We start from the raw sequence: 23,933 nt of genomic DNA, 5'->3' as shown, positions 1-23,933 counted from the left end.
AAAGATTCCAAAACAAACAAAACCCAAAACTACCAGAAGGAAAGAAATAATAAAGATTAGAGCAGAAATAAATGAAATTAAAACTTAAAAAAAATAATAATAAAAATAAAACAGATCAACAAAATCAGGAGCTAGATCTCTGAAAGGATCAAAACATTGATAAACCTTTAACCAGACTCATCAAAAAGAGAGAGAGGAGAGAGAGAGAGAGAGAGAACACAATACATAGAAAGGAAAGGGGAGAAATAACAACTGACACCATAGAAATACAAATACAAGATTTTATAACAGAATATTATAAAAAATTATATGCCAACAAATTGGACAACATAGAAGAAATGGATAAATCCCCTAGAAACATATAACCTCATAAAATTGAATCAGGAAGAGAGAGAAAATTTGAACAGACCTATTACCAGCAGTGAAATTGAATCAATAATAAAAAAACTCCCAATAAACAGATGGAGCAGATGGTTTCACAGGTGAATTCCAACAAATATTTAAGGAGGAGATAACACCTATTCTCAAACTAGTCCAAAAAACAGAAGAAGAAAAAGTTCCTAATTCATTCTATGAAGCCAGCATTACTCTGATACCAAAACCAGATAAAGACAGTACAGAAAGAGAGAACTACAGGCCAATATCTCTGATGAACATAGATGCAAAAATCCTCAACAAACTATTAGCAAACCAAATCCGATGATACATTAAAAAATTATTCATCAAAATCAGTGGAACTTATCCCTGGGATGCAAGTGTGATCCAAAATTCAAAAATCAATGTGCTATATCACATCAATCAAAGAAGGGAAAAAAATCATATGATCATTTCAAGAGATACAGAAAAAGCATTTGACAAAGTACGACATCCATTCCCGGTAAAAACCCGTAACAAAGTAAGATTAAAGGGAACATACTTGAACACGACAAAGTATATATATATAAACCCCACAGCTAACATCATATTCAGTGGGGAAAAAATGAGAATGTTTTCCCTAGAATCAGGAACAAGACAGGATGTCTACACTCAGCCCTGTTATTTAACATAGTATTGAATTTCAGATAGTACTGGAAGTCCAAGCCACAGCAATCAGACAAGAGGAAGGAATAAAAGGCATCCAAATTGGTAAAGAGAAAGTAAAACTTTCACTATTTGCAGAAGACATTATATTATATAAGGAAAACCCTAAAGAGTCCACCAAAAGAGTACTAGAACTGATAAATGAATTCTTAACTAAGGTCACAGGACACAAAATCAACGTATAGAAATTCGTGGCATTTTTATGCACTAATAATGAAGAGAAATTAAGGAAGTAATCCCATTCACAACTGTGTTGAAGATAATAAATTACCTTGGAAAGAGGTGAAAGTCTACTTTGAAAACTGTAAAAGACTGATAAAAGATATTAAGACAACACAAAGAAGTAGAAAAATACTCCATGCTCAAGGACTGGAAGACAAATGGACTTGACAAATATTCTCAAAATGTCCATACTACCCAAAGCAATCTACAGATTTAATACACTCCCATCAAAATACCAACAACATTTTTCACAAAACTAGAACAAATAATCCTAAAATTTGTATGGATCCACAGAAGACTCCAACAGCCAAAACAATCTTAAAAAAGAAAAACAAAGCTGGAGGTATCTGAATTCCAGATTTCAAGTTACACTACAAAGCTGTAGTAATCAAAAAAATATTGTACTGGCACAAAAATAGGCTCATAGATCAATGGAATAGAAAGCTCAGAAATAAACCCATGTTTATATGATCAATTAATTTTTAACAAAGGAGTAAAAATTTGCAATGGAGAAAAGACAGCATCTTCAACAAATGGTGTTGGGAAAACTGGATGGCTACGTGCAAAAGAATGAAACTGGACCACTGGCTTATAACATATACAGAGATAAGTTCAAAATGGATTAAGGACCTAACTGTGACACCTGAAACTATAAACATTCTAGAAGACAGAAAAGGCAGTAATTTCTCCAACATGGGATGTAACAACTTTTTTCTAGGTATGTCTCCAAAGGTAGAGGAAATAAAAGTAAAAATAAACATTGAGACATCAAAATGAAAAGCTTCTGCACAGCGAAGGAAACAATCAACAAAACTAAGACACCTACTGAATGGAAGAAGATATTTGCAAATGACTTATCTGGTAAAGGGTTATAGTATATAAAGAACTTATATAACTCAACATCCATAAAACTAATGATCCAATTAAAAATGGGCAGAAGACATGAATAGATATTTCTCCAAAGAAGAAATACAGATGGTCAATAGATACATGAAAAGATGCTTAACATCACTCGTCGTCAGGGTAATGCAAATCAAAACTACAATGCGATATCAACTCACACCTATCAGAATGACTAAAATAAAAAACACAAGAAACAAAAGGTGTTGCAGAGGATGTGGAGAAATGGGAACCCTTGTGCACTGTTGGTGGGAGTGCCAACTGGTGCACCCACTATGGAAAACATTATGGAGGTTCCTCAAAAAATTAAAAATAGAACTATCCTATGATCCAGTAATTGTACTATTGGGTATTCACACCAAAAATACAAAAACTCTAATTCATAGGGATACATGCACCCTTATGTTTATAGTAGCATTATTTACAATAGGCAAATTATGGGAGCAGCCCAAGTGTCTGTTGATAAATAAATGGGTAAAGATGATGTGTTATAATTGAACTCCAATTAAAAAATTTTTAAAAAGATGATGTGTTATATATAGACAATGGAAAATAATCACTCAACCATTAACAAAGAATGCAATCTTGGCATTTGCAACAAGTATAATGCAAGTATAATATCAGCAAGTATAAAGTTAAGCAAAGTAAGCCAGTCATAGAAAGACAAATACCATATGATCTCACTTAAGAAACAAAACAAATGAACAAAGGGAAAATAATGAGAAAGAGCCTAACTAAGAAACAGTCTTAACTATAGAGAATACACTGATGGTTACCAGAGGGGGTGGAGTAGGAGGATGGGTAAAATAAGTGAAGGGGATTAAGAGTATACTTATCATGATGAGCACTGAGTATGTATAAAATTGCTGAATCCCTATATTGTACACCTGAAACTAGTAATAACACTGTATGTTAACTACAATGGAAATTAAAATTAAAAACTTAATAAAAAAGTGCATTATTGGTGCACCAGATCAACAGGTGAATGAAACTGAATACAGAACCTAGGAAAAGAACACGCTATGTGAGAGAGAATGCTGGTAATATCACAGAGAAAGTAAACAATATCCATTAGTGGTGAAAAGATAGCTCATTCAATAAAAAGCACTAGGACAAATAACTTTCCATATGGGAGAGAATATAGTAAATTCCTTATTCTATAGAAAAAAAATCAATTCCAGATATACTAAAGTCCTAAATGTTAAAAAACTAAGTTTTAAGACAATTTGAAGAAAACACTAGGAAAAAAGCTCTATGATCCTGGTATATGAAAAGAATATCTAAATAACTAATAAAAAACAAAATCATTAGTCCTAACAAATTTACCTACAAATTTAAAATTTCTCTATCAAAAAAGATACTATCAACAAATTTAAATATATACAAGGGACAAACTGGAAGAAAATATTTACAACAACCACAACAAAGAATTAGAATACAGACTACTGAAAGAACTAACAGGGAAAAGACAAACTATCCAAAGAAAAATGAGCAATCTAATCATATGAATGAAATACAGGACACTTGACTCTCACTAGCAATCAGGAAACTAAATTAGAACAAAATAAAATACAATTCACATCCATCAGATTGGTAAATTTCTTCAAGTCTGACAGTACAAAGTGTTGACCAAGGAGGTAGGGAAAGGGGAACTCTCACGTTTTGGAAACTAATTTGGCAATACATGTAATCATCGTAAAGTACACACCCCATTACCCAGCAATTCCACTTCTAAGTATTTCAATTAAAAAAACTGGGCAGCCTGGGGGGCTCAGCAGTTTAGCGCCGTCTTTGGCCCAGGGCCTGATCCTGGAGACCAGGGATCAAGTCCCACGTCGGGCTCCCTGCATGAAGCCTGCATCTCCCTCTGCCTGTGTCTCTGCCTTTCTGTGTCTCTCATGAATAAATAAATAAAATCCTAAAAAAAAAAAAAAAACTATAAATAAGAATGGCCACTGCAACAGTTTTTGTAAGAGGAAAAAATGACAACAATCCAAATATCCATTTAGGAAGAGACTCCTAGAAGACTGAGTAGGGCAAGGTTGCTTTATTTTGTAGTTTGAGAGCCTAGGAACATGTTATCACAGATTAGATGTTCAGAAAATATTCGAGTGAATGAATAAATAAATGAAAAATTTAGAGAAAATTTGTTATATGGGGAACTAAAACTAGACAAAAATCTTTGCCTTCATGAGATAAAGGACACAAGTAAATTACAGAATATGTTAAATAGTATTAAGTGCTTTTAGAGAAATAAAAAGCAGGGGAGGTGGATAGGGAAGTACTGAGAAAAAGTTACTGTTTTACACTAAATGTCCAGAAAAGGCCTCATGCATGGATAAGTAACAATTGAATAAAGACTTGAAGGGAGTAAAGGAACCAGCAGGTAAGGGAATGGGGAGAGTTGGGGAGACTGGCATTCCACGCAGATGTAACAGCCAGGGCAAAGATCCTTAGACTGAAGTATCCCTAACACTTCTGATGAATTGCAAGGCTGCCAGGGTGGATAAAGTGAAGTGAGAGAAGAGTGATGGGAGATTAGAAGTGGTTTTGGGGGGAGGAGGGGAAGGTGCACAGAGCCATACAGCTCAAGCACAGACGTTTTTACTCTGAGCAAGAATGCAAATCCTTAGAAGGTTTTAAGTGCAAGAATTACATGATCTAACTTGTGTTTTTAACAAGATCACTGTGGCTGATATGTTGAAAACAGACTGCAGGAATTGAAGGGATATTTAATGACAATAATAGCAATCATAAGGTTCTTTTGGAAAATCTAAGAAGCAAGGTCCCTCCCTACTTCTGTGCTGCTGTGAAACTTGGGTTCCTCTAATGCTTGACTTCCCTATTAAAAGAAAAACTGGGTATCTAAAAATATTTATCTAAAGATAGAGATAAAAGAAGCAAAGATCTAGGTTCTTAAACATGAATTCCTGATATTAAAACTTACTTAGCTATACCAAAATAAGAATACCACAGGCCTGTGCCTCCTTTTCCTACTCTTGAGAGAAAGACAAAGAATACAGGTACTTCTAAACTGACACTGAAATAAATAGGATACTCATTCATTTATTCAACCAACATTTGGTGGGTGGGTACATACAATGAATGGGTCAGCTGCTGTCTTGAGTAAAAGGGATATAAAGATGAACAAGGTATGTCTCTGCCCTAGAATATTCAGTCTAGCGAGTGAGATACCTAGGCTTATATTGTATCCTATACAGAAACACGAACACACTTTTAATATTATACAGCAGTACTAATATATATAATGTGTCACAAATGCAAGCCACATATACAATCTTAAAATTTCTAGTAATCACATTAGAAAAGTAAAAAGAGGGTCGCCTGGGTGGCTCAGTGGTTGAGCTTCTGCCTTCGGCTCAGGGTATGATCCTGGGATCCGGGATCGAGTCCCACATCAGGCTGCTTTTAGGGAGCCTGCTTCTCCCTCTGCCTGTGTCCCTGCCTCTCTCTTGCTGTGTCTCTTATGAACAAATAAATAAAATCTTTAAAAAACAGAAAAAAAGTAAAAAGAAACAGGAAAAATTAATTGCAATCTTTTACTTGACCCAATATATCCTAAATATTATTTTAACATGTAATCAATATTAAAAATTGAGATATTTTACTATTTTTTGTATTGTTGAAGTCCTGTGTGAATATCTTGATTCAAACTAGCCACATTTCAAGTGTACTAGACAGGACAGATCTATTTTCTAGAAAACTGAAAAGAATTTGAAAGTTACAAGTACAGGATAAAGTAAAATAGTAGAGGAAGGCATGAACATGTTCACATGTTGAAGGAAAAAGTAAACACACTATAGATAATTAAAGAGAATGTGGAGAGCAGGATGAAAGAACAGGGTTAAGAGCACAAGTGGACTGGTTAGTTTGGAAAAGAGGACAGTCACACCTTTCTTTGTGACAGGGAGAAAGGGAAGAATTAAAAGTGTGAGAGAACAGAAAGTTGAATAAGTTTAGTTTAAGAGCTTGCCATTTTTCTCAGTGAATCAGAAGACAATCTCACCGGCCCTTTCTCTACTGCCAATACAAATCTGAAGGCATTACTTTACGAAACAATTTAAGAAATACCCTGGTACGACAAGATCAAGTTGTATTTTTGTACAATCACAGTACTTGTGTAGCTTTCATCTGGAGTGGTCAATCTTGAATTTTGTTATTTTATCTCTAAACACAGAAGCAATAATACAGATTCATTCTTTCTTTCCTTACCTATTCATTTATTCAGCATACGTGTACTCAATGTCTACTCCATGTCAAGCACAGTGAGACACTGAACATACAGAGATGAATAAGGTTTACATTTGTATCCCCAGTGTTTAGCATTATAATGTCTGCACACAGTGCTTTAAAAGCACAGCATTACATTGTCCTGTAAGGAAATATTACACATCAACTAAAATATGTATCAGTGAAAACTTTCATTTAAAAGTCTAAAGAAAAAAAAAAAATAAAAAAAATAAAAGTCTAAAGAAGGGGATCCCTGGGTGGCTCAGTGGTTCAGTGCCTGCCTTTGGCCCAGGGCCTGATCCTGAAGACCTAGGATTGAGTCCCACATCAGGCTCCCTGCATGAAGCCTGCTTCTCCCTCTGCCTGTGTCTCTACCTCTCTTTTTCTCTCTCTATATAGATGTATATCGTGAATAAATAAAATCTTTAAAAATAAAATAAAATAAAATAAAATAAAAAATAAAATAAAATAAAATAAAATAAAATAAAATAAAATAAATAAAATAAAATAAAATTCTAAAGAAGGGATCCCGGGGGCTCAGTGGTTTGGCCCCTGCCTTTGGCCCAGGGCATGATCCTGGAGTCCCAGGATCAAGTCCCACATCGGGCTCCCTGCCTGGAGCCTGCTTCTCTCTCTGCCTCTGTCTCTACCTCTCTCTCTCTCTCTCTCTCTGTGTCTCTCATGAATAAATAAATAAAATCTTTAAAAAAATAAATAAATAAAAGTCTAACGAAGTATGGTGCCTGGGTGACTTAGTTGGTTAAACATCCGACTCTTTTTTTTTTTTTTTAAAGATTTATTTATTTATTTATGATAGAGATAGACACAGAGAGAGAGAGAGGCAGAGACACAGGAGGAGGGAGAAGCAGGCTCCATGCTGGGAGCCTGATGTGGGAATCGATCCAGGGACTCCAGGATCACGCCCTGGGCCAAAGGCAAGAGCTAAACTGCTGAGCCACCCAGGGATCCCAAACATTCGACTCGATGTCAGCTCAGGTCTTGATCTCCAGGTCATGAGTTCAAGCCCATAACTACTACAGAGCCTAATGTAAAAAAAAAAAAAAAAAAAAAAAATCTAAAGAAGTACTATCCAATAGAATTTTCTGTGATAATGAAAATGTTCTATTCCGAACTTTCCAATATGGTAGCTAATAATAAACATAAATTTTTAATTAATTGAATTTTAATTTTAATAGCTAATGTGGTTAACGGTTACCCTACAAATCCAAATATTAGAATACACTGAGTAGCTAATAGCATTACCACTATTATAATCAAGGTGCTGTCATCTCTAAGAGATTAATACATAATATGCTGTCAGAAATGAGTACACTATAAATACCAATTGTACCAGAAAAATACCATAAGAAATTTTGCTTAGGATTTTTTTAGTGTAAAATAACTCCAGCACTATGAGCGAAACAAAGAAAGGATGAACCAAAAAAAAAAAAAAAAAGAAAGAAAGAAAGAAAGAAAGAAAGAAAGAAAGAAAGAAAGAAAAAGATATGCTAATCTATTCACTCTACTTCCCCAAGGGAAAACATCAACCTTCTGAGTTTTCTCGGTGTGTCAGGAAGTGAAAATACTTTGTGGAGATAAGGAGTCCAAGATTTCCTAAATTAGAAATTACTAAAGCATAGGAATAATTTTTGTAATAAAATGACAAGAAACCTTTCTGGTAAGACAACCTAAGTTGTTGAAAATCAGGATTCATATAATGAATAAAGTGTTTATAATTAAAAAAAAAAAAAAACAAACCTGTCCTCACAATTTCCCAAAATTTGTCCCACTTACCTGAATTTTAAAAATGAACTTATTGCTAAAAGACATGGTGATTCAATCCATTGAGCCAATGGAAGTATAATCTAAACTAGACTTTTGAGTTGAATAATTCCTGGTGTAGTAACTAAAATAGATGTTTATGCCTGGGATAATAAAATATACTTTCATCACTCTGTGTATCCAGTATCCATAATGTATAATTTAAGTGACTGTACAAACTTAAACAGAGATACAAAGTCCTACATTGGCACAGATCTGATTACATACTTAGAAGATCTGATAACTTAAAAGTAAAACCAGTGAGGTGAGAGATAGCATTTTTTATGCACAGCAACTTGTTCAACTTGTTAATCACACAGTAAGGCAGTTGTCTTGTAAATTAACCATACAACTTCCTGCCCTTGCTTTTAGTTGTGTTCATTCGAAGCCATTTTTAAAAACATTACCAGGTTGCCTGTCTTGAAGATGAGAGTGGTTATACAACTGAGATTTTATTCAGGTTAACAGAAATACAAACACCTAACACTCAGAAGCAGTATCTTGATCTACTAGGAAAAGCTTTAGGAAAACCACTTTAGAATGATGTTCCTACCACACAAAAACAGCGTCAGATGAATAAATCTTCTATACATGAAGACTGGCGTGAGATCAGGCCTGTAATGATTAACTTCCAGAGCCAAGTTGTGCTATGGCTTATTGCAACAAGGCCATGGTGTTATAATGACATCATTAGCTTAGTTTCCTAATAAGGCATATATAAGGGATACCTGAATTTACAATTAGCTAAAAACAGGAAGCTAACTGGTTTGAGTGGCAGACAATTCCAGTTTTATTTGTTTTATTTTATTTGAGTGGTGCCCTTTGCAAAAATGAATTAACAGAAGGCTCTGAAACAGATTTAACATTAAAGTGCTGTTCTAGAGCAGGAAAAAAGAGGTATCTGCTTTAGTGCCACAAAATCTTCACAGTGTCACGAAAATCGTTTTTTGCTGCATTGCCTTTTAAAGCAGCACATGAAAACACTGAATTGTAGAAGCGTTGATGCAATTTAGAAATTAAGCAGCAACCAGCAAAAGACCTCATCACAGAGATAAGGTTAGGCTTCTTCAGCTAGGAACAATTTCTGTCCTTACTGTCACTGTCGCCTGGGTGCTGTATTTTCTGGGCTGTAGTTGCCAGGAGGCAGGAAAGATTTTTTTTTTTTTCCTCTCTCTGAATTAATTCTGAGAAAGGTGGAGCTTTTTAAATATGCCTTCAGTCAATCTAAGTTTTTTTTTTTTTTTCTCCCAGACGTCCCAGGAAAACTGAGAAGTTAACCACCGGTTCCAAACCTGTGTGGTTCAAACTGCTTTGAGAGATCGGCGGGGGGTGGTTGGTGGTGGTGGGAATGAGGTTCACGATCCTAAAGTTTGACTTGGGGGTGGGGTAAGGACGAGGTATGAAAAAAAAAAATACAAAGTCTTTCATAACTTTCGTACACGGCTTTTCCGAAAGCAGACGGGGTGTTGGAATATTTTCTCTCCCCCCTCACCTAGGTCTTGAGTAAGATTTCTTTCGAGGCCAGTGGGTACCCTCGATACGGTCTCCTCCCTCCTCGATAGCTAACGCAACACCGAATCGTGACGTCCTAACAGAAAACAGTGACAAGTGGGAGCTGAGATAAGTCCTCTCCCTCCCCTCCGCTCCCCTCCTCTCCCCTCAACGTGTCCCAAATTGTTGGGGGCAGGAAGCAGGAGCCTCCGGTCTCGCCGCTCCCTCAGGGCTGACGCGGAGCCCGCTCCGGAACCCCGCTGGCGGCCGCGGCGCCCAGGAGCCGCGAGAGCCGCGAGAGCCGCGAGAGGCAGAAGCGCGGGCCGGGAAGCAGCCGCCTGCCGCCGAGACTCGTGAGGGAGCGCGCGGGGCGCTCGGGCTCCGGCTCGGGCGCCGCGCCCGCCTCCGCCGCGGCCTAGCCGGCGCCCGCGCCCTTCCCCGCGCCCCGGCCTCGCGGCTCCGCGCCGCCGGCCCTTCCCCGCAGCCCGGGCCTGAGAGGCCGCGCGGCGGCGGACGGCCGGGAGGAGAGGAGGCACTTACCAGCTGCTGCCGGACCCAGCGCCACATGCCCCCGCCGGCGCCGTCCCGGTCCCGCGGGACGCGGGGGCCGACGGGCTGCAGGTGGAGGCCGACGAGCCAGAGGGGGAAGCCGGAATGCCCCTCTGGCTGAAGTTCCGCTCGCCGCCGCCGCCGTCGCCTCACTCCCCGCGCCGGGTCCCCATCTCGCCGCGCCGGCCCCGAGGTCCTACAGGCGCGGCCCCGGCGCCGCCCCCGCCCGGCGCAGCTGAGCCTGCCGCCGCGCCGCAACCACCTTCATTATTGACCGTTGTCACCCGGAGCACCGCCACCACCCCACCCCCCGCCCGGGCCGGCCCCCGGCCCCACCCGGGCCCGCCCCCCGGCGCCCGGCCCCGCCCCCGGACGTGACGAAAGGGGGCGGCGCGGGCCGAGGGGCCTGGCGCGCGCGGCAGCGGTCGGGGGCTGGGCGCAGCCGGAGGGAGGGGGGGGCGGGGCCGGCAGCGAGCTGGGCCAGGTGCGGCTTCTGGGAAGCGGCTGCCGCCTGCGGTTCCCCCGGCCCCTCCTTCTAGGGGTAGGGGTGACATCGGGCGTCGCCGGAGTCTGCAGCTTCTGGCCGGCTCCTCCGTTTCCACCTCCTGTTGCAGGTCTGTGGCTGTCTGCCTTCTTTGGTATCCGCTTCCTCCAACACGCATACGCCAAACGCACAACCTCGAGCCCGTAGTGATAGAAAGTTAATTTCCAGAGGTCTCCAGTTCGGGTTCAATTAGATTGTCAAAGTCTTTTTTTTTTTTTTTTCTCGATGCATAACGCAGCCCTCTTCTTAAGCAAACCACTGAGCTGGAACTAGGGGAATCGTAATCATTGCCTTTAATTTTGAGAAGGGTTGCAACTGCCCTGTGCCTGGTGCAGTCTGGACCTCCGTTTCCAGGAGAATGCACGAGATGCTCTGTTTGCTGCGTTAAATCGAACAGGTTGCGAGGGGCTGGAGAGAAGCGGGGGGCAATATTTTGTATGGAAGGGTAATTGTTTACGGTTAACTGTCAAACTCCTGCAATCAAAAACACCCTAGAAGTAGCAAGACCTAGGTAAGATAAGGGTGCGGATAAATAAAGGAGGAATCTAAAAGCAACTAGAACAAGTCTTTGACTTGGAAGGCTGAAATGAAGCGCCAGATCTTAATTTGATCAAAAGCAACTCCACATACATCTTGAGTGATATATATAAATATATATATATAGGGTGCAGCAGTATGTTTGCTGAATTAAAGAACACTTCACCGACATACAGGTGTTTGTGGTTAAAACAATTTTTTTTTTAATTAAGAGAAAACAAATGAGAGGAAATGACCAGGCTAGTTATTGCATATATACATAATCTTTTAGTTTCGATAAACATTACATATTATTTAATGATTATCTAGTGTCACAAGTAGGGCCTTTCCTTAGGGATATTTATGATCTGTAAAACCAGCACTGGAATTTGTATTATGAATAATCCCAACTATAGAAATTAGCTAGATATTTAAAGAACAAAGTGGTGTCACTTTTGCTCTTGTGATTGAACCTTGCTTTATGACCCTAAAAGGAAGTTTGTGATACGTATACTTACTGTTAATAGTAATAAAATATTACTATGATTCATGGAGCACTTGTGTGTCCCAGGCTCTGTACTAATCTCTACTTGCATGGTCTAATTTAACCCCCCTCAACCATCTGAAGTTGAAATTACTATTTCCAATGTATGGATGCAGAAATGGAGGCTCAGGTTAAATAACTTGCTCAGCCCAAGTAATGTGGCAACGCTGGGATTTGAATTCTAGATGGTCAAGCAATAAAGCTCATGCTCTTAAGATATATAAAGAAAAAAAATACGACCATATCTACGTAGCATGACTACTTTTTATGTGCAAGTGGCCTGGTTAAAATTAGGCCTCAAAATTGTTATTTATATGCCACCAACATTTATCAAGACAACATAGGAAGTAGAAATCTAGAGGATACTTTGTGCATTATTATTTAACTGTGTCCTAAATTGCAAAAGATAGAAGTGGGAAGAGAACTTGATTCTAAATGCTATGGTAGGATGTGGTAAGAAGTGATCCCAAGATAATTGTAAAGGTCATAATTGTAGCTGAGGCTGTCAGGAACAGAATGAACACTCAAAACAGTGTTTTGTTCTCAAAGCACCTGTCAAGAGCAATATGATATACCTCATGTTAATTAATCCAAGGAGCATAGAGTATTTTTATACTATAGATTATAACCCATTAGTAGTAATGAAATCAATTTAGGATGTCATAATCAATATTTTAAAAATAGAACAGAAAACATCAGAATGTATTGCACAGTGTAATATGTATTGTTTGGTGAAACTTTTGTACAGACACACACACACACATGCATACCAGGTCACAGTATAAGAAGAATTTCTTCCTATTGGTTGCATGCAGTCGGAAAGGTTTAAAAAGCATTGACATGGGAATACACAGGATTTAAGGCAGGTACCAGCTGTAAAAAAAAAAAAAAAAGAAAGAAAAAGAAAAAAAAGAAAAGAAAAGAAAATGTGTTTGGAGTCAGTGGTAATTTATTCATTTCAGAATTTATTCATTTCTTAAGTATTGAGCACCAAACGTATGCATTTCTTAAGTATTGAGCACCAAATGTATGCATAACAACTGCCTAAAAGTAGGAGAAGACACAAATGGAAATTTAGGGTGACCTTTTCTCTCTGGATGGAGTTTACAACCTAGCTGGAAAGAGGAGTTACAGAGAGCAATCAGTTAAGTAATTGCAGGAGCAAATACTTCAAGAGTGGAGAAAGCTCAAGGTGTTTGAGGTACAACTAATAAGAGTAATAGGGAGTAATAAGAGGTGGGTTGGGTGAGTAAGGGCAGGCATAGCACTGGGAGAGTTTCCGATTAGTCACAGGAGTTTACAGGAGATTGGCAATTCCTGGAATTTTTTGAACAAGGAAATGATAGGGTGAAATCAGAATGCTATTCCATAGATACTCTATGTGGTAGGTAGGAGAGAGAAGAAAGGTCAGATAGGAAATCATTGCCTGCGTGAAGCATTGAGAGCAAAAGTGTTGGGCTGGCAAAGAGCCAAAAGTAAATAAAGCACGTTGTAGGAAGTTGTGCTCTGGTGACAGACAAGGAAACCTGAGATTTAAGCCATTCCAACTGAGGTGACAGACCGTCCAGAGAGTAAGTTTACCAGCCACTGAATTAATGGTAAGTATGATTCCTTTTCTTGAGTAAACTTAATATAATTCTGTGCTAGTTACACTTGCGAGGTGTGTTTAATCCCAGGGGAAAAAAAATACATCTCCTGGTTTGATGTAATAGGTATAACAGAGACAAAACAAAGGAGGGTATTTTTCTTGATTAGAACATCTTGGACTATCAGTAGAAAGCCCAGGCTATGAGCTTGTTAAGGTAAAAATTCCTGGCTCATTCATTTTGGTACCTGTGGTGTTTGGTACTCAAATATTTGTTAAATAAGTAAGTAATATCAGCAAGTGACTAGTTAAGGAAAAAATACCTACTTCAGGTATATCAAAGTAATGTAAAGCAGAGTATAATGAATGATTTCAGTAGATCTCAGGCTATGCTGTAAGTCCAGTGGTCACCATCCCTTGGTCTCAGGGTACTCTGTAGCGTGCCTCTCAGAACTCTTCAAAAGTCAGTCTGACTGGAGGACACTGAGCCTTGCCCGTCCTTTGCCTTAATGGTTTCATTGGCAGTGGGAGCCATCCAATGGGCCCTGGAATCTGCTCTATCTCATTTTTTAAAAAGCAAATTTCTACTTTTCTCAAAATCATTAGTCTAGTAGATTATGTATCATTCCACTTAAAAGGTGGTTATCACTTCTGATAATTATCTGATTAATTATCATTCAAGAATTTCTAGACTAGGCTTCAGGCAGAAAGAAAACAGACTTCTGGCAAGCTTTTCCAGTACTGAATACGATTGTATATTTATCACCTTATGAAGAAATTCATTAGGAACCATATCACATTACATATTTGCAACTTTTTTTTGAAAATTCCTCCAAACAGGTATTGGCTGTAGACTAAGTTACATAAAGACAGTTTTTATTTCTGGCTATATATGCTTATCTAGAACTGAAACTCAAAACCATGGTGAGAGTTAGGATCCATAAAAATGACGTCTTTCATGAAAAGCTCAAGTATGCAGAACAGAAATATGTTCTGCACCTTCCATCTTCCTTATTAAAATTTTTTTTTTATTTTGAGAGAGAGAGAGGGCAGGTGCGCGAGTGGGGCAGAGGGAGAGGGAGAGAGGGATTCTGGAGCAGACACCCAGCTGAGCATGGGGCTAGATCCTAGGACCCTGAGATCATGACCTGACCCAAATTCAGGAGCAGCCACATAACCTTCAGAGCCACCCAGGCACCCCCTTTCTTCCTTATTTTAAGTTTCCCATTTAACGACTCAATACTACTTTTGTGTGAACTAGATGCAGTGTTCTATCGCTTCTCTTGTAAAAAGAAATAAAAACTGAACTTGTGTACTTTTTTGACTTTTACTTGTCATAAAAGGGGAGGCGCTCAGATAGACAAGTGCCTGTAACTGAATTACTGACAGGAAAAGTGATGGCCTCAGATCAGCTGCCGCAAAACCAAAGCTGCTGCTGTTAACTGACAGTCTCCAAACCTAACCAACTTTTGGTCACTTGTGCTACACAATAGATCAAATTACTTAGCCATCTAGAGGCATTAGTTTTGTAGTGTTTTAACTTGTGGACATCACAAGGAAGTTTCACTGCTTGATATTAGGTATTTTACGAGTGTTTTTCTTTGTGAGTAAAATGATTGCTCTAAGTCAAATTCAGAGAGGGTAGGATGGCAGTTCAGGGGCTGGGGAGATCGGGGCAAGGGGAGGTCTCATTTAATGGGTGCAGAGGTTTACTGTTACAAGATGAAAATAGTAAAAAAAATTTTAAGATGAAAAGAGTTATGAAGGTGGCTGTTGGTGATGGTTGCACAACATTATGAATATTATATTATGAATATATTTAATACCACCTAACTATACACTTAAAATGGTTAAGATGATACATTTTATATGTTTATTTTACCACCGTAAAAAAAATGGGGAAAATGGACTGCATAGGTGGTAGGTGTTTGCTAACCGCCGCTTCACAGATTTTAGAGGCTAACCCATCACAGTTGTGTTTAATGGCAGACTCTTGACATGAGGCTTAGAATAGATCCGCATTTGTTTTCTGAGGAAAATCTTGGCTTAGTCCACAAATATTTCCTCAGTTCCTCTCTCTTTCCTTGAACTTGTATAAAACATCATTAGCCCTATCCCCAATTCTGCTGAGTGCTAGTGGAAATGAGTATGCCCTAAATTGCCAACGTGTCTGTCTGCTTTGCAGATATTATCAGAAATGCTCAGTTGAGAGAAGTAGTGTTAATGAAGGATTTCCTGAAGACCATTCACTCTTTTTGGGTGATCTAAATTTAGTCTTGGAAAGTGATCAGAAATCTGTCTTTGGAAAGTCTCGTTTTGGATCTTCCCGTGCTTGCTTTTACTGTTTGAACTGCAGTTTAGGGCCATAAGAACAGCTGGAGTCTAGGGACCATAGGGAAGCAGCCTGGGAATCCCACAACTATTTTTACTGCAGAGGTGCCGATAAGAAGGCTGCTCATCGTGTTCTCTTAACAAGAGACTGCAGAAACTGATTACCACAGATGACTGTGCTTCTCTTGAGCAACTAGTTTTATAATCTGAGCATTTTGAATTACAGATTGAAATGTACTTCCTTCCAGCATGTGTTGGTACTTTAAAAATTTGGAGGCTTGCTCATGGCCAGTCCCCAGACTCTACACTGTACATTTTGTGAATTACTTTTACCCTGAGTTCTTACTTGTTTACTCTTAGTTTCCCTTTGGTTAGTTACTATACTTCCTTAACATCTTATTGGACTGTATGTATTTTGTAAGACATCTTCAATCTTTCCTAAATAAAGGGAATAAAGGAAAAGTACTCATTACTGTAAGTCATAAAGATTAGATTTTTGTTTGTTTGTTTTTACTTGTTTATTTTGGAGGGGTGGGTAGGGGTAGAGAGGGAGAGAGAGTCCTAAGTGGATTCTGAGCTGAGCACAGAGCCCAGGGCAGTGCAGTGCAGGTTTCATCTCATGACCTTGATACCACAACTGACTGACTCAATTGACTGCACCACCCAAACACTCCTGTTTGTTTGTTTTCCCCATAAAGATAAGTTTTAAATGAGACAACAATGAATCTCAAATAATTTAATCTGAAGATTATGTGATTTCCTTTACCTCCACAACAATTACATATGTATTTTCACTACTTTATAGTGACTATAAATGCTAATTTGTGTGAGTAGCAGATTGACTGGAAAAAATGAGTAAACATTCAATGAGTAGAAGCTGCAGCTAGGTAAGGCAGTATGGAAAGGAGAAAAAGAATGTGAGCGAGAAGAAAACATGCTGAGTCAAAGTGAAATCAAGAACGATGTTCGTTAAGATTGCACCGAGTAGAATGGGTTGGAAATTGAACATTGAGAAATGGTAATTCAAAGAGACTTCTGTATAGGAGACAGGATGAAGGTGGCTACTTGCCGAAAGGACTGGCTTGAACATCTGACTTTGGCAATAGCTCACCACTAAGGAAGGTTATAAGAGATATTCACGTAATGGCAAAAATCCTGTTGTTTCTTAGTACTCAGGTTGCCTGAGCAGAAGGGCTCTGGGGATGGACTGAAAACGGGCTGGGTTGGTGGTTTGCGATTATGGGAGATGGATATGGGAGCAGAAACAAAATGTTACCTGAAGAAGCCACACTTCTCGAAGAGTCAGATGAGAGGAAGATCTGAGCTGGAGAGAGCTGAGATCTGGCAGTGATCCACAATAATCTAGAGCAAAAGAAGTCCTTGGGTATCTCCAGTGCTGAACCTAAGGCCTGGCACATAGTATGTATTCAAAATTTTTTTGTCGTATAAATAAACCTGAACCAAATTGAGTGCTGCATCTATGTCATTGTGATTGACCATTTGTCTGTGGTTAATGTCCCAACATGGCTCTCACGGCAAGAAGGCCTTCCCTTGTGCACATATGACAGCATCTGGATAAGTCTGCCTTAAGAAATGACTCCCTAGACAGAAGAGGAAATAAATGAATGAGGTCAAGACTGTGGTCTCAGCCACTGTGGGTCATTTCACATGCTGCATATACCTTCTGGAAATTTCTTCTGATATCCTCTACTTTCTTCTTATTCAGCTAATTCTTCTTCATCATTTAAATCTTAATGTACAAGTTACCCTTCAGAGGTTATATCCCCTTGTAGAGCTAGGAACATTTACATAAACTCTAAACACATATAAGATTTTGTTGGCTCCTCCCACCATACACCTAAATATGAATCCAAACACAAACAAATGTGAAACATTTACTTTTTTTTGGAAATGATATACAAAAAATGCATGCATATTCAGAAGAACTTCTTTCTAGATTTTCTTCTGATTCAAATTATCTCCCTCTTTCTCTCACAGATGCTGTCCTATATGTACTCATGCTCTCACTCTTTTTCTCCCTCTCTTTCACTCTTTCTTGAGCTTTTGCTGGTGCTTCAAACAAGGACTGAGTCAGCTGTCCAGGTAATTCTGCACACTTCCCGTTAAGTACTCCCATGGTGTCCCATACCTCTGCAAACACTTTGCACACTGGTCATTGTGTAGTGTTTTGCTGCAGACTGCTTAATTCTGTCTTCCCTATGACACTGTATTCTTCTGGAGGGCAGGGACTCAGTTGGTGAAGTTCAAGAATTCAAATATAAACTTGCTTGACCACTTAGTTGGTAAAATGTTAACAACTTTTAAGTGACCAGTGAAGAAATCAGGGACTCTTCTAGAATCTTCTAGAATGGTCATTTGGACTTGTATGAGTAGAAGGAGGATAAAATACGAGATGAGAAGGACAAATGAAATAAGAGGTATTCTGCACAATATTGATTTAATCAATGACTTCACAGACTATTATTGCTATTCTAGTGAAGTAGATTGATTTCCTCTTGATAATTCCTAGACAAATATAAATCTGTCATTACAAGCAGTCTCTTGCTGACAGTTTTATAAGACCCATTCACAGAATTATACTAAGGGCTTTCCTATCTAGGATCCAGATGCTGGATCCTGGCTCTCCTCCTCCATTCTCACCTCTTCTGTCATCACTCAGTTATTCAGCAAATACCAGCCATTGTGCCAGGTGCCTGGGCTTACAGTTCCACAGACATTGTTCTCAAGGTGTTCATAGTTTATTACCTGGGGTACTGTCCTAGAATTAAGTTATTAAAAGCACAATTTTATGTTTGTCATCTTGAATATAATGATCATATACGTGGAAGTGTTCCAAAATGTACAAACTGTACCTGTCTAGGAAATTACAGGTACATAAAGTAAAGAAGCTCCATAGGAAGATAAAGTTTAGAAATTTCTTATTCTGTCACCTGCAGCTTAAGACCTGCTTATTCACTGACCAGATAGATCCTCAATAATTCTCTGAGACCTGATAACATTTCTTGCCAATCAGCATATTCACACTCAGTGTGACTTTCATGAAGAAACATCCTGTCTGTAGAAGAGGAGATTGTATCTCATCTACACGAAGCAGGAGTGATGGTGTTGTCAGTGTGTATGTGTGTATTTATGCATGGATATGAAGACATGGAGAGGTGATGTGTGTATGATTTTAATCCAGAATTATTAATGAATGCAAAATTGTTAGCTTTACACAGAGGAAAACTCATCCCATGATCATAGCTTGCACTTCCAGCTCCAAAATAGGACAAGAAAGAGCAGGTAACTCAGTGGAATCATGAGCATGACATGCCCAGAAATTCAGTTCAAACATATAATGGTGGATCAATATTATCATTGCAATTAAAGAGGAGGAGATTACTGTTAGATGCATCACTCTAACTTTCCACTGTTCTGTGGGGAAAAAAAGAGGAAAAAAACCCCTCACAATCGTAATAGGAATGATAACTTTTCAAACACACATATATATGCATATTTCACTCAGTATTATTTTACATGTTGCTTTTATTTATGTACCTGTACAGAAAGATGCAAATATAACTTGATCTTAAAAAACATGAGTGTGAATTCTAAGAGTCCTTAGTCCAACTCAGTAATTAATGACGACGTCAATGAATGGAAGAGCTCCTGAAGGGTACATTAGAATTCTGAATGGCATCTTATTTGTACTTTATTGAATTGTTTTGGTGTGTCAGACCAGAAAATGCAATCTTTTTTCCGTGTTAAGTAATTAGTGTGTCAGGAAAGATTCCAGTTTTTAGGTTGTATCCATCAGTTTAGTTCTGTGTGTTTTTATTTTTTATTTTTTAATTTTTATTTTATTTTAATTTTTTTTAGTTATGTGTGTTATGTTTTATCAAGTTGCTGATTAAAACTCTGATACAGTACTTAGTGTGTAGTTTTAATACTGTCCCATAGCTTCCCTAAAATGATTACTTCATTACTCACCCCTGACCATGCTCTTCTGCTTCTCAGCAGCAGAGCGGGTGTGCTGATCCAGGACCAGCAAGAACCCATCGTTATTTGACACCAGATCAAGGACACACAAGTGTCTCACTGTGGCTCTTTGTAAAACCCATAGATGGAATTTGTCTCCAGTTAAAACCTGAAATTCTCTTCTTCCTGGATTTCCTGTCTTCCTCTTGTCCCTTCAGACTTTCCTCAGAATCCTAGTTCCCAGCTGCTCCCTGGCTCTTGAATCAGAGTCCGAGAAGATGCATCACTGAATCCAATGTGGGAGAATGATGGAAAGTATTAGCATTCTTCAAAGGGGGGCATTTGCTGCTGTTAATCACCTGTCTTAATGGAACTTTGATGATTTTTAAATATTAATATTTTATTTAATATTATTAATAATAATGTTCAGAGGTGAGCAAATGTAACCTGTTCTTTAATTCCTCTTTATTCAGCTTCAATTTATTGATTGAATGTTAGAATAAAAGTACATTGAATTAAATTACATTTGGCTACTTCCAGAAATTTGCAATTTAACTGTGATGCCATAATCACACTATTAAACGCTATACAATCTTGTAACTAATACACAAGGTTTCTTCAGAACCAATTTGATTATTAATGAAAAGGGGGAATCTCTCCAATATGGTGCTCAGAGAAAATAATTGCGGAATGAAAGATATCTTTTGTGGATATACAATGCAGAGAGGTTCAAAGTCAGTGTTACTTCTCTATACTTTTCTCTCCAATGATATCATCTCTGTGGATAATATTAGATCTTCAATATCTTGCTTTTACCTATCGTTTTTCTCTGTATCCCCAATTGGTTTCAGCATCCTGCTCTGCAAGCAATTGTCTTTATTTCATCATTCACATAGAGGGAGCTTTTTGAAAGCTAGTGAATCAACAGAAGCCCAAAAATTATACATGCACCATGTATGTTTATTTTTTTTAATTTTTATTTATTTATGATAGTCACACAGAGAGAGAGAGAGAAAGAGGCAGAGACACAGGCAGAGGGAGAAGCAGGCTCCATGCACCGGGAGCCCGACGTGGGATTCGATCCCGGGTCTCCAGGATCGTGCCCTGGGCCAAAGGCGGGCACCAAACCGCTGCGCCACCCAGGGATCCCCATGTATGTTTAATAATGGTGCGCAATCTGATTACTCTGAGTACAATTTAAAAAAGAATTTTCTGCTTAAACAGAGTTTATGTGATGGCAACCTCTGTTCTCTTAGGATTACTTGAATGGAAAAATCCCTTTAAGGTTATAGCAGAACTCGTGATACAATATTGAGTAATCAGTAGTGTGAATTAGCTTTGAACTTACCATCAAAATGTGAAAAAGTTAATTTGAATCAAAATTGAGAGTTAAGACCCTCAGTTGTGACTCTGGGTTTCTTTAGGTCATTGACATTCTCAAAGCTCCTTCAGAACAGCGGTAAAGATTGTTACTTTATGGAGTAAAAAAATAATTTGTTGACCTTTATATCATACTGAAATAAAGTCACTAAGGAGAAAATACTGCTCATTTCACTTGTAGGTGGGTTCAATAGAGTTTCACTTCCTCTCACCCACAGTTTTCAAACCGCTAGACCACTAACTGTTCACTGGAGTCTCTAAGGTCATTGTAAAATGAGATAGCAATTTGGTAATTAATTGATTTAATATTGAGTGCCAAGACACAATTGAGGCTCAAAACCCACAAACCCCAAATCTATTAAATTATCCTGTTTTCAATGTCTATTTAGGAAGAAGAAGCAGATAATTTTAAAGTAGCTATTTCATTTTTGCATAACTGCAGTCTGAGGAACTGTTAAATCACATAGTCTGAGAAAGCTTTCAGAAGGCTCTCAAGATTTGAGCTGATGTATTTCATTAAGGAAAAATCATTACCTGCTTGCCAATTTAGCTAAAAATATGATTTATTTCTAATATAAACTTCCAGAAATAAAAACAATATAGCATTGAATTTTAAATTATCAATAACATGGGGCACCCATATGGCTCAGTGGTTGAGTGTCTGCATTTGGCTCAAGGCATGATCCTGGGGTCCTGGGATCAAGTTCCGTCCGCATCAGGCTTCCCAGGGAGAGCCTTCTTCTCCTTCTGCTTATGTCTCTGCCTCTTTCTCTCTGTGTCTCTTATGAATAAATAAATAAAGTCTTTAAAAAAATTATTGATAACAATCAAGATTCAAGTTGCTTCAAGTATGCTAAAATTGATTTGGTCATTTTGTCACTTTCTTTATATGGTGCCTTCTCTGGGTCAATAATTTGTCAGATGCAATGAATCAATGTTTATGTTTATGAATTTAATTTTCCTTTGCCTTATTTGACAAACTAGGCATATTCTCCTAAGATATTTTGTAGGAGTTACTCTTTTTTTCTTAAAATTATTCACCAGTTTTTCATATTATTTCCCACAATCTTACAATATGAGTGTAGTCATCTATTTACTAGCTAGAAGAGCTTTTATGTGGGTAATATTTAATTGGTCTTTTAACCCACTGCATCCAATTTAATCCTCACACCAGGCATTACATAATAATAATAGTAATAGTAAGAATAACAATAATAATGCCTACTATGTGTTAAGCACTGACTAGGAGCCATGCCTTGGACTAAATAATATGTTTTCTTATTTAATCTTCATGTGCTCCTGAGTTTGATATTACTTTATTCCTATTATCACACTATTATTATTACTATTATTATAGCTACCATTTATTGAATATGTGCTGAGTACTTTGCCTGTATTATATCATTTAATCCTCACATTAACTGCATAATGAAGTCACACAGCTATATGGCCAAACCCTGTTGTTAAAACCCTGAAATACTTTCATAGTGGGCAGTGAAGAGTTGCTGCCCTCAATCCCCTGAGTACCCTCTCAATTCTGGTTCTTTGGTTGCCCAGCTCTTCTGGGCCACTCAACTTTCTCCTTCTCAAATCTAGAAACTGAAGAGGTAACACTGGGCACAGGAACCCTTCAGGACCTTGCTCCAGTGCCAAGGTCAGAGTGTCTTCTGACCGGTTGGTGCCCAAGCTATACCAGTTGTTAAATATTTTGACTGTTAGCAGGGATGTACATATCATTCCCATTTTGCAGGGTGGAAAATTAACATAAATCCATAAAAGTTAAGCAACTGGCCAAGATCACCCATCTAGGGAGTAACAGAGTCGGAATTCAAACCCAGATCCTCCTCAAGCTAAAAGCCCTTATTTACTACAGTGTACTGAAAGATGGATAAATCCAGCTGACTTTTGATATTGACTTTCCAGTGTGAATAGCTTTAGAACTCTGTACTCTGTGTCTAACTACTGGTATAGTGAATTTTAAATCTCATAATTTTAAAAATATTTACTTTAAAGGTGTGAGAATGTTGTTCTCCTGATTCCCAGCCATAATAATGAGAATGTAAGTATAGGATGATGGGTATTACTTTGCATCATTCTGCCCACAAGCCCATATTCACTGATTTAGCCAATGTTGTGTTGGCAATAATCTCTCTGTAGGTGGAAATTCTTTGATTTATTTTATTACTGGTTCCCCAAAACAGCGACCTTGGCATTCAGCCTAACCAAGAACTAAAAGTTACAAAAATGATATTTGAATATGCTTTTCAAACTATGTACTTTTATATTAGTGTCCAAAGTCCTAATACTAAAGGCTGAAAATCTTTGACATTTTACTTTGCTTTTCTACTTCGTGTCTCATCTATCATATTTCTCCATTTCTGATAAAAAGTTAGCCTCCAATTTAGCATACATAAATGTCTACATCACTTATACAACCCCATCCTTAGTATTAGAGGAAATTTGAATGCTATTGTTACACTGCTATGTGTCTTTTAAAGGCAGTTACTCAGCACCTGCACATTAAGCAATAAATCTGTCAATTACAAAGTTTACTTTCATTTAACAGAATGTGATAAGCCTTCCAGATTTGGATATGCCACATCCACACACCAAAATGAAAATTTGACTAGCAGAAAGCGGAAATACTCTGGACGTTGTTGGAGAAGTAGTATGTTTTGTCCATATGCAGCATTTGGAGAGGGAATAAACAAGAAAAACTTTGGCAGGTATGTGTGGTATCA

General features: G+C 38.3%; 1 protein-coding gene across 5 annotated transcripts in view; it reads right to left on the bottom strand.

Annotated features, from left to right (window-relative positions):
• Positions 1–10,573, bottom strand: part of ATP11B (ATPase phospholipid transporting 11B (putative)) — a 121,648-nt gene extending 111,075 nt beyond the window's left edge. For 2 of the 5 annotated variants that reach the window (XM_072807537.1, XM_072807539.1), the window contains exon 1: positions 10,306–10,552. In XM_072807537.1, coding sequence (XP_072663638.1) covers positions 10,306–10,332 — 27 coding nt within the window. In that variant the 5' untranslated portion in view covers positions 10,333–10,552. Of the gene's footprint in view, positions 1–10,305 lie in introns of all 5 variants that reach the window. The other 3 variants (XR_012021779.1, XM_072807543.1, XM_072807538.1) reach the window with 3 other exon arrangements.
• Positions 10,574–23,933: the final 13,360 nt, after the last annotated feature.

Source organism: Canis lupus, chromosome 31, assembly GCF_048164855.1.
Source record: "Canis lupus baileyi chromosome 31, mCanLup2.hap1, whole genome shotgun sequence".
Classification (NCBI taxonomy): Eukaryota; Metazoa; Chordata; class Mammalia; order Carnivora; family Canidae; genus Canis; species Canis lupus.
Note: the sequence above shows the minus strand (reverse complement) of the source record. Positions and strands in the feature narration are given on the sequence as shown.